The sequence below is a fragment of the Plutella xylostella genome, chromosome 19 (assembly GCF_932276165.1).
Source record: "Plutella xylostella chromosome 19, ilPluXylo3.1, whole genome shotgun sequence".
NCBI classification, from domain to species: domain Eukaryota; kingdom Metazoa; phylum Arthropoda; class Insecta; order Lepidoptera; family Plutellidae; genus Plutella; species Plutella xylostella.
In genome coordinates this window covers 3,407,365-3,419,551 of record NC_063999.1, presented here as the reverse complement: position 1 = coordinate 3,419,551, position 12,187 = coordinate 3,407,365, and the positions used below count along the sequence as shown (strand labels likewise).

General features: G+C 38.7%; 1 protein-coding gene across 1 annotated transcript; it reads left to right on the top strand.

The window, feature by feature from the left end:
* Positions 1-3,043: 3,043 nt before the first annotated feature.
* LOC105382828 lies at positions 3,044-11,239 on the top strand. Its single transcript, XM_038105903.2, has 7 exons — positions 3,044-4,229; positions 4,454-5,016; positions 5,441-5,596; positions 6,380-6,511; positions 7,185-7,758; positions 8,109-8,284; positions 8,833-11,239. The coding sequence occupies exons 1-7, from the start codon at positions 3,204-3,206 to the stop codon at positions 9,245-9,247; spliced, it is 3,042 nt and encodes a 1,013-aa protein (XP_037961831.2). The 5' UTR covers positions 3,044-3,203; the 3' UTR covers positions 9,248-11,239.
* Positions 11,240-12,187: the final 948 nt, after the last annotated feature.

The window sequence follows — 12,187 nt, the reverse complement described above, 5'->3', positions numbered from 1 at the left end:
TCCATGTAATTTTATGAAATATTTTCCCGAGAGGCCCGTGCCCCAGCAGTGGGGACGGGATGGGTCGTGGTACTCGTGATGAAAAGTATATAATCTTTATTTTTCTTTGGTTACAGGTGTGAGGACGTGACATGATACTTTAAATCTTAGGCAATATACCAAGAAGAATTTCGCGCACCTGCAGCGATTTTAGACGAAATAATGATGATTTATGACATGTCATTGTTTTCCCAACTTATCAAGAGTTGGCTGAAAGAAATTGCTTTTTAGCAATTAGCCTTTGGAAGGAGACCCGTGCCCCAGCAATGGGGACGTGATGGGTCGAGATGATGATGATGATAAGTCTATCTATCTCGTTATTCTCACGACCCACATATATTACCTATACCATTGTAATCTAAATTTAATCTCCTATATCAGAAGCAGAACATAATCAGAACTAATTTTATTTCTGTTCGCCGTGGACAAATTTTCCATACAACAAATGTCGTTTGATATATTATATCCACTTTCATTTACTATCGACCCTATATTTTGATTTATCTATACTTATGCATGTATTAAATTTTGCCTATTTCTGGTTTAAAATTATAACAATAGGTAATAGCAGAATTGCATTGTCGTTTAAACCAGAAATAGGCAAAATTTAATCGATGGTATCACTGGATTCCATGACAGCGACGTCGCCACCGGAACAGATAAGATTGTGGCACTATACACCCGAGTCCGTGTTGTTCTAATGTTGCTTCATGTGTGTGTAGGGTTGCCAACCGTACTATATTATATAGTATTATACTATATTTTGGCTCTTCGTACTATATACTGTTGAACTAAAATATAGTACGCAAAAATACTATATTTCAGTAGGTACACTTTTCACAGTAATAAAACGATGCGCGAGGTCATTTTCCAAACAATTCAACTATTATGAATTCAAAATTCGCGCTCAAAACCTGCGAGACGGGGCGCGTGGCGCGGCGCAAGATGCAGGCGGGCGGGATGAACATGTATCCGAACGTGAAGCGTCAAACCTCAAAGTCAAACTGACAATGTCAAAGTTCTTCCTTTTTTCTGTGAAAAAGTTGTGAAAAATGGCAACATATTTTAAAAAAATCTGAGAATAATTTAAAAAAAAATTATAAATTAATAGCCTTCTTACTTTCTATTCCCGCCACTTCGGCGTTTACAGAAAGAATTTTTTCTATTATGAACATCAAGTGGCGGGAAGAAAGGAATCGAGCAAAGCTCGAACTAATAAAAAACCGGCCAAGTGCGAGTCGGGCTCGCGCACAAAGGGTTCCGTAGCAGCAAATATAATAAACATTACAGTTAAATCAACCTATCTCAAAAACTATAAGAGATACTTTGATCAAACCAAAAATCGTTGAAAGAGTTAATTAGCATGCATCACCTCTATTTTTTTTAGAATTTTATACCCCGTAGTTATAAAAATAGAGGGGGGGGGACATACTTTTTACGACTTTGAGAGCTGATATCTCAAAAACCGTTCACTTTAAGAAAAATGTTTTTTAGAAAACTTTATATCATTTTAAAAGACCTTTCCATTGATACCCCACACGGGTATGTACATCGAAAAAAAAAATTTCATCCCTCAGTTACATGTATGGGGGGCCCCACCCCCAATTCTTTATTTTACTATTTAGTGTCATATTTTTGTAGCGGTTCATACAACACATATTCCCATCAAATTTCATCACTGTAGTACTTATAGTTTCCGAGTAAATCGGCTGTGACAGACGGACAGACGGACAGACGGACAGACGGACATGACGAAACTATAAGGGTTCCGTTTTTGCCATTTTGGCTACGGAACCCTAAAAATGAGCTCTTTATTTTTATAAACTTAAACATAGAGTGCGAAAAAGCATTTAATACGTTTATATTAGATAAAAAAACTTTTAAAAGATGCAAAAAGTGCGAAAAAGTACAATTTTTACAAAAATAAAGATAACTGCATAACAAATTAGTGTTTTATTCGATTTTCAAAAAATGTACTATATTTTTCTTTAGTGTCCTATATTTTTTATAACCTATTTTGAAATATACTATAATTTGGTGAAAAAATGTTGGCAACCCTATGTGTGTGTCTCAGCCTCGCAGCCGTATTGTAAAATACCCCGTTCCCGTTTTGCAATGAGATGTACGGTGTGACGTTCAGGCGGATTTCACGGCGGCGAACATTGTGGAGTGGAACGTTAATCGTAATAATGCGTTCAATTTAAAGTTATACGCCCTATTTCACGCCCTACTCGCCCTACCCTATCCTATACCTCCTAATCCTAGAGGAACAACATTTTGGTTTTTAACATACAATTTAATCCTTACTATTCCTTACTAATATTATAAATGTGAAAGTAACTGTGTCTGTCTGTCTGTCTGTCTGTTACTCTTTCACGCCAAAACTACTGAACGGATTTGAATGAAATTTGGTATACATACGGTCTAGACCCTGGGAAAGAACATAGGCTACTTTTTATCCCGGAATTCCCACGGGAAAACTTTTTAAGGCGAAGCGAAGCGCGCGGGAACAGCTAGTTTCTAATAAAATAATAATACTTACAGTATACAGTAAAGCACCTAGGTAAATTGCATAAATGCCTACGTAATATTGTTCCTACTATATTGTACGTAAGCATTTATGCAATTTACCTAGGTGCTTTGTATATGTGAAAAAGTTACAAAAACCATTGAAAAAGCCTAGCCCAGCCTCGGCCTCGGCGTATAGTGCCACAAACTTATCTGTTCCGGTGAGAGCGAACTAAATTGGTCCATACCTGATTACTTACTGTACTAATGAATTTCATATTGACATAGATTATATGGACCAATTTAGTTCGCTCTCACCGGAACAGATAAGTTTGTGGCACTATACCTCTCTCTTGGGCCATAGCTCGGACGGCCATAGGGCCTACCCAGCAGCGCACAGCAGCGCCACCATGATTGTTTTCAAGCACTTTCCACACACAGATTATTTAAATCAACCCCAGTGAGCACAAGCAGCAGCTGCAATTTTTTTGACTCTGTGGCCAGTTATGGCGGCGATGGTTTGCTGTTGGCTTTCGTTATAGTTTGTAGTGCTTAATAATATTTTAATCCTAGTAGAACTCATATTATCTTATTATAAATGTGCTCTAATTAAGTTTAAGTAGTTTACGAGACAAATTTGGAGAAATGTTACTGTAATGGAAGCCGTCGAAGACTCAAACTGTCACTCGAATAGCGATAGTTTTTCTGTGTATGAGCGTTATTTAAGAACTTTTAATGTTGTGGACACGTTCTTGGGTGTAAACAGCTCGCCTGCTGCACACGATCAAATCCCAAAAGACGTCGCTGAACCGCCCAATACCGGTAACGTTGACTTGTGTTTACGTAAAGTAATTTCTATCCATTCTGAGGCATCTATTACTGCCTTTAGCTCCCTGAACACAGCTAATTTAGGTGCTAATTCTGCAGAGAAAATATCTATCAGCAGCAAATTACCATTTCCTGAGTTGTTAGATGGAGGTTCTTTGTTAAGCTCATCAATTACTGAAGAAAGTAACCTAACAGACAAGTCTGATCCTGTGGATCCTCCAGCCTCTTCCGAGGATTCAAAGTCAGACCACAGTAAGCACCCAAAACCTGTCATCATAACCTCACTCATCACTATGGAGAACAGCAATAATGCTGTGGACAGTGTGCCAATGTTCCGAGATGTGAGACACAATGAAAGTGTTTTCAAGCTGCCAACCACAGAACTGAGCTTCAACGGCACCCTCAAACATGTGCAGAAACTGAAGCCCATAGTAGACCCATTGAGTGCGTTGACCTCAAGCATGGGTTCGGAAATAGATAAGTTTGAGCTTCCCACTGAGACTCCTGAGCCTGTCATGAGTGACAACAGCAACAACAGTGCATTTATAGAGCAGAAGAGTGAGAGTATCTATAAAATGAGTGACTATGAGGAAAAGAGTGAGGTTAGTAGGTCAGATGCGACAGAGAGTACAGGTGACTCTCAATATGAAGAGTATCCAAGGAAAGAGGTGGAAGGTGACAACAAGTGGGGCCTGGAACAAAGCTACTCATCTCTAGAAGCTTCATTTGACAGCGGTGTGAGGTCTCCAGATATGTTTTCTGATGACGAGGAGGTTGCTCCTGAGGAAGTTGACTTCTGGGATTTCCTGAAAGACTTTGAGGCACATGACAAACACAAAATTAAGAAGATGGAGGTAATTAGGATTTTTTTAAATAATGTATTAAGCTTTAGTAAATAGGTACTTATACCAAAGACTCAATAACTATTGAATATTAAAACTGCAGTAATATCCAACAAAATGGAAGAGGCTTGCAATATTTTGACTTTGGCTGATGATAATATATATTAAACTATTCACATCAAAGCTTTATTCACTGCATGTGTTGTTATAGATTCTTAATAATTTTCCTTTCACAGGCTACCCTCTCTGGGGTGCTCCCACCTCCATCCGTGACAATAGTCAAAACAGATGTCACAGAAATGTTGAAGAAATACTACTGTTTCCTGCCAGCATTCTCTGACCAACCGGTCTCTCCAGAAGTTATATCAACAACACCTACTAAAAGAACTTCCTATGTCAAAATACCTGATGCTCAACTACCAGACAACATAATGCAGACAACTGACTCAATGTCAAGCATCAAAATTGAGACCAAAGTGGATACAGAAACACCTATACCTAGTGCTTCTTCATTAGAATCATCCACCATTGAAAAACCTGATTATTCGTGTAGCAACCAATCAGTAATCAGTGAAAAACCTAGTTCAAGTTTTGGTATTGTAGACATGAAGCCTAAAATCAGTGCTTTAATTGAAAGATCTGTATCTAGAAGTTCAATATCAAAAGAAAGTTCTCACAATGATTCTGAGCTGAACACTAGTGCATGTGACAAGAGTGTGGTCTTGAAGATGTGCACTGAAAATGAGGCTAAAGAGACACCATGGCCAGACCTCCTGAAGTGCAGATTTCATGATGTTTAGTAAGTATTAATATAACAACTAAGTTCATCTACTACATTCATGATTTTACTTTCCTTTGTCTGGATGTAATTTTAGGTTAGGTATTTATTTTTCTTGGCATGCATGTATAGAGACATAAAATATTCTTTTGTAAAAAGTTTACAATACAACAATCACTCAGAATCAAGGTGTCAGACTGAACATTTCTGGCATCCACATGGTTAGCACATTCCAAGGTTCCAAGAGTTAGATAATCCACCCACACAGGAACACAATTCAATGTGCTACACCTTAATGCTAACAGTCCAACTTGCATTTTTTTTGCTAGCACTATGATCTAAGTAAAACCAAAACTATACCCTCTATGTATTGTACTTGTATTGAGGTTATTTGGTGTGCCAATTCACCTCCAAGATTTTTTCAAAACCTTTTTATTTCTTCCAGCTACAATGTGACAAAGTACTCTGAGCGTTTGGAGTTGTTGGCTCTGCGGTGTGGGGAGAGGTTTGTGGGAGGCGAGACGGACACCTCGGTCACTGTGTTCTCTGGAGGCCTGCAGTCCCCGAGCAGTGCCAACAAACGGAAGGCTATGAGGCTCAAGTAAGTTTATAATTTAGAAAAAATGCAGCTTTCAAACTTATAAAAAAGCACAATGAGTTATACAGTATACTTAGAACTTTTATGTAATCAAAATATTGCAAACAGCAGGTAGGTTAAAGGTTAAAGGACAATTAAATAAGGTACTAGGTCACTAAGTAGAAATGCAAGAGATAGTGTAAACAAAACTAAATATTTTATACATCAGCACGGTTTTAGTGGTTAGAGCCATCCTCAGCATAAATAAATGTTGTCAGTAGTAATAATGTTCAAGGCTATTGACTTGATTTAACTGATTGTACACTTTTCAACTCACAAACCGTCACGTCTACGGTTTCTGATGTGAGTTTGACAAGGTACAAAAGTGTTTTGCTACTAATTAAGCTTTCCATATTATGGGACAACATAAACTTATTGAATCATCCTCAAGTCCAACAGTATGGCTCAAGAAATCTACACCTTTTATCATGAAGTCCCACGAAAACCCTTTATCCTAACTTTAATATTATAAATGCGAAAGTAAAGCTGTGTCTGTCTGTTACTCTTTCACGCCCAAACTACTGAACGGATTTGAATGAAATTTGGTATACATATGGCCTAGACCCTGAGAAAGAACATAGGCTACTTTTTATCCCGGAATTCCCACGGGAAAACTTTTTAAGGCGACGCGAAGCTCGCGGGAACTGCTAGTATGCTATAAATTAGCAAATATACACTACTTCTAAGAAAATAAATTGTCCAACATTCCTTCCCTTCTTCTGTTAAACCGAATCTCCTGCCCTATAGGATGGCTCAAGCCAAATCCCCCGGGCGGCGCCTGTCACACCTGGCGCGGCGGCGACAGGCGTTCTGCAGCGCCGCCACCATCGGGGAGAAGGCGCACACGTCTACTTCCAAGATGGTGCTCATTGATAAGAAGTAAGTGGTTACTTTGTTACTTGGGGTTGGGTTGATTGAGCAAACAGGTTAAGGTCAGCAAAATATTATGTGATAGGAGTGCCAGCGCAAAGCGTTTGATGCTGAGACTCATGGATGGGTAGAAGTTAGATGAATCAAATAACAGTGTTTGTACCGACACGCCAAGAAGAAGTCTGCCTAAGGTAAAGGCCAAGTAGCTTCTAAAAATATGAATCGATGAGAGTGGTTATTTTGTTGTTTGAGAGGTTAATTAATTGAAAACTAGTTATGTTTCGTTTATTTGTGTGAGCGGTATTTTACCAAATTAGGTATTCACTATTTTTGGGTACCTAAGTAGATAAGCTGAAAAGAAATAGGTTTCGTATCTATTCTAAACTTTTGAACTTTATTGTCTACACTTATCTAACTGAAGTAGATAAGCGTTGAGGTATTCAGTAGAAGTACACAGAATACAGATATTCAATAGAAATCATATAATCAGCTGTTTGTCTCTCGGTTAAAACATGAATACCATTTTAGCAATTTAAGAATTCCAAATGAGTATACAGGAATTTAGGTCGAGCGATAAGACTCAAGCTACGCCAGTATTATCAACAGCTATTATTACTTACCTGCCGTATTGCGAATGCCTCTAACTTACACCAGAAATCCTTGTACTAATCAATCTTCACAGTTTCTTCCCGCACAGAAAGCTAATCAACTCGGCCGATCGAAAAAGCCCGCGCCTCCGTCGCACCCCGGGAAAACGGACCCCAGGCAGGAAAACCCCCGGAAAGAAAACCCCGGCGAAAACTCCCAAAACCCGAAGCGGTGGCTCCAGCAGAAAGAAAGCCATGCGTCGACTACTTCTAGACCCTGAAACGCTAACCCGATCTCAACCGACAAGAGAAACATCTAAACGGGCTTTATTTATCAGCCCAGAGAATCGTAAGCCCATGCCCCAAGCGCCAAGCACCTCAGTGCCTCTTCAAGCCATGAAATCCAAACGAAATCTCTTCGGATCTCCAGTTAGGCCCGCGGAAACAAAGAGTCTGGACGGCAGTGAAAGCGACATGTTTCTGAAGAGGAAACGGGACTCTGTGGACGGTCCAGTGGACTACGAGAGTCGAAGCAAGATAGCCAAGAGTCTGTCGTTCGGCGGAGACACTATTGGCAGTCTGAAGGCTGGCCAGAGCTTCTCAAGAAGGGCGTCGGAGATGTTCGCCGCTAGGAGCAATATGGCCGAGCTGGATGAGCATCATCGGAAGGTGTGTATTTTTTTATTTACTTGGATCTAACTAATAATTGCACATTGGAGAATAAATCAATCTCAATCTATCTGGAATTCAATAAAATAGTAAAATAGCCTAGAGCATTAGTTACGACACCAAAAAGCTGGTAATTACACATTAAAATTAAATAACAAACATAAGCAATCCTACGGGTACTCTACTATTTCTAAATGCTAAACGGCTTTCATGAGCATCCGTCAGAGAATCACCACATCTTTTCACTACGGTGATATATGTATACCACCACCATATATCACCACTATTGTTCCTACCGACACTTCAAAGAAGAACATATAATAAAACAACCTTCCTATCAACCCTTCCAGAAACTCCTCTGGGCGGTCTCCGAGGCCCTGCGCGTGCACGGCTGGCGCATGCAGTCCCCGGGGTTCCGTGAGAAGGCGTCCCTGCTAGCTCGACTGACCAGACGGCTGCTGGCGCTGCCCCCGCACCGCGCGCGCCTCGCCGCCCCCGCGCACTCCACCTCCGAGACTATGCTCAAGTGAGTGATGCTCAACCTGGATACCAATAGTTTTTGCTGTTCTAGACAATTTAAGGTCGCTTTTTAGGTGCGTGATAAGGCATGGGAAGAATGCATGTAAGTGCGCGATGCTATTAATGAGCGCTACGCCGCTCGGCCGCCATTGTTCTATTGCGACAAGACAACCGCGCGACGCCATTGGTGCTCAATATGCCGCGCTGTCGCTATTCGTATATTACGGCAAGGAGCGCTATGAACGCCGCTATTGGTCTATTGCGGCAAGACTTGATTGGACTATTTTAGGTGCGTCATGAGGTGCGGATGGAATGCTTCCAAACCCAGCGATGCTATTCGTCTGCGTTGACCCTATTAGTCTACTGCGGCAAGATCATGACGCGACGCCATTGGTGCGCGTCGCTATTCGTCTATTGTTCCAGAAGCTATTATGGCTATGCCATCTCTTAGAGAAAAAACACAAGGTGCGTTGCGGCGTCGTGTATATCACTTTTACATATTTTATAGTCATTGTCAGACATGACGATTGAATAACCCAATCATTTGTGTTACAGAATCGCCCGCATGTACGTGTTCGCGATCATCCAGGGCCGCTCAGTCGACGAGTGTTTCCAGGAGGAGCAGACCCGGCTGGCCAACGAGTCCAACCAAAAAGTCTCCGGCTACATTTCCGCTTCCGCCTACCAACAGATTAAAAACAAAACAGCCACGAGCACGCTCAGCCAGTCACAGATTAAAGAGAACACGTGCGATGGAATCAAACACGATCAGCCAAGAAGTGGCTCGAAAAATATTCTCCAAGATAAACTATTGAATGTCGATTCGAACTCCAATAGTAGTAGCGGACTAAGTATGTTGGATAAGACAGGTTTGTATAAGTCTAATTCTATGCCGTCGTTTGAGGAAGCGGCTAAGATGCGCGCGCGACGGCAGATTAGTTTTGACAATGTTGACTTTCCGAAGAGGTGATTTGACTAAAGAGTTTTTATTCTTTAACGTCCATAGCGTAGTGTATTATTGTATTGAGAGGATGTTGCTTGCGTTTTACAAGTTATATAATTAGTAATGACTGAAATATCCCCTTATAAGGAGAGGCCTATGTCAGGGCTGATGATGATGATGACTGAAATATTGACACTGTTATCTACTCTTGTTTTGCTTGTAGTCGTAACGTTACTTATGATTCATATCATAGCTTGGTCAATATTATACTAGAAAAGAGTCTGGAAATTATACAGAAAGTTAAATAAAATTTGCCTCCAAAATGTAATGTACCCAATGTGTACATTCAAGTCGCGATCTCTCGGTCAGTTTGTTAATTTCTCTGTATCTATATTATTTATTTTGACTTTATTTTAGGTTAATCTTTGTTAATTTACTCCTCTTTTTCATATTGATTTATTTTATATACCTACTAGTGGTTTTATTCGTCTAACATAAATACAATTTTGTGGGTCAATCTTGGTCATAGTAAAATCAGTTTCCCGACAGTGTTATTACTTGCATCTCATATTAATAGTGTGTTAATAATTTCATTGTAAAGATGACTGGACTGTTAGACTGTGTGATAAGTGTTTTGCACTATTTCAAGTAGGCATAAAAGGCAATTTTCTTGGTCTTATGAGTAAAATATGTAATAAGTACATACATAAGTATATAAAATGATGTAGTAAGTATATGTGTAGTATACTGTACCTACTACTATTATTGCTTTTCCTGTGACATTAATTAGCACTAACTTCTATCAACATCATCATTATATAGACAAAATAACATAATTATAAGTAAGTCCTAATTATTATCACGAGCTTCCTTCGCCTATAGTAATTTAAGCTACAAAAAAATAGGGAAATCGGGTATCCGTTTACTTGTAGTATATACCATTATTGATAGACTTCAAATAAATGTTAAAATCATCTTGCAATGATAACTTTTAAGTTTGTTACTTTTGCGGACTTTTTTTATACGGAGACTGAGGACGACTTAGGTCTGTGTATATTCTGTTTTCTAAGTAGGTACTTATAGTGGCTTTTTTTATCACGTTTAAGTACTTTTATGTATTTATCTCATACCAAACCTATTGTTATAACTGTGCACTAATTGTAAAGAGCTATGTAAATATAATCGGCTGTGTGGGAGGGCATAATTATTTAGGGTTAGGGTAGAGCGTTGAAATTCAGTGTGTGATAGATTTGATGGATACAATTAAATGTAGGTTCGTTAATGAAGGCTAATTTGAGTTTAATAACTTTGTGTAATCCGCGCACATAAAGAAAAGTTTCTAAAATTGCAATTCCTACTATAGAATGACAGTTCGAAGCTTCTGCAAAACAGGGATGCTATATATTGTGTCTGAGAAGATTAGGTAAATGACTGAAGTGCCGCCATTTTTGTCTATTCTTTATGCGCTACGATTCTTCTAGGTATGTTGGTTAGCAGTGTTTTTAAACGTTATTGACATGACTATTGTAAATAAGTGCGCAAGGCATTGTTAAGCTAATATCATTAAATAACGTACATATTGACTTACACATTGGATCGGTATCGATTTGTGAACTTGCACAGGACATGATAAGTCTTAAATACTAACCCCATATTACTTAAGCTGCGTACAGACCGGAGAAATGAACGCCAACGAACGGGTTTCGTTGGCCTTCGTTGCTGCAATCTGCCCTGTATTATGTATGATAAATATCCATCGTTGGGCATTCGTTGGGCGTTCGTTGGGCCGGTCTGTACGCAGCTTTATAGGATAGATATAAAGTTGCTTACACATCGGATATAATATAACTCAGTCAGTTTTTCGAAACAATTCAAATGTTTCAATTAGGTTATTGAATGTTTGTTTGTTCTATTGTGTGATAAATATGAGAGTAGTATAGACTCTTTTCGGAGTAATTTAATGTATTTGTTATTGCTGAGTTCGCTCTCAGGTCTATTGATAAGCAATAAATTATTTTTAACCGACTTCGAAAAAGGAGGAGGTTCTCAATTCGTCTGTATGTATGTTTTTTTTTTTTTTTTATGTATGTTCATCGATTACTCAGCCATTTATGGACCGATTTTGAAAATTCTTTTTTTGATGTATTGGGTTGAGCTCAGGGGTGGTCCCATTTTTTTTTCAGAATTTTATTCCACCCCCAAGGGTGGGTAAAGGGGTAAAAACAGGGGTATAAATTTCCATTTTGGGCACTTATCAACCGATTCTTATGAAATTTATAACGTAAATATTGTTATTATAACAAAAAGATATGATGGTGACCTTGAGCTGATCTGATGATGGAAACGGAAGGCAGTCAAGGGAACTCCTCAACGGTATATAGCAACTACCTCGTGTTTGGGCTCGAATGATTCGTATTAACGAGTAGGACATATTGGTATCATTTGCATCTTACTTTTGATTGATAATTATTGCAAATAAACTAAAAATAACAAAATAAAATAATAATTTTAAAAAAATTAAAAACCGACTTCAAAAAACCACTAAAACGTAAGAAATAATTTAAGGTTTAGACCAATCCTAGGTCACAGTATAAATATACCTAAGCAGGTACTGTTCTTTTTTGAAGTTGGTGCCATATTTCTTCAGATTAACTGCTTTGTCACTGCACCAACATCAAAAAAGAACAGTACCTGCTTAGGTATATTTATACTGTGACCTAGGATTGGTCTAAACCTTAAATTATTTCTTACGTTTTAGTGGTTTTTTGAAGTCGGTTTTTAATTTTTTTAAAATTATTTCTCTATACCAACCTGCGTATTTTATTTACTCCAGCTCACAATCGTCCGGATATCTATGATGTTTGTCGCTTTTTGTAATTTATGTTTATGTATAGACATTTTACGGTCTACATGCATGCCCAATTGTAACATAACATAGTCGTGTTAATTATTAAAATATAGATGACT

Bases quoted from the DNA above. Each gene is read 5' to 3' on its own strand.
- LOC105382828 (XM_038105903.2), top strand. From the start codon at position 3,204: ATGGAAGCCGTCGAAGACTCAAACTGTCACTCGAATAGCGATAGTTTT. The intron at 4,230-4,453 runs GTAATTAGGATT...TTCCTTTCACAG, and splicing joins ACAAAATTAAGAAGATGGAG to GCTACCCTCTCTGGGGTGCT. The intron at 8,285-8,832 runs GTGAGTGATGCT...TTTGTGTTACAG, and splicing joins ACCTCCGAGACTATGCTCAA to AATCGCCCGCATGTACGTGT.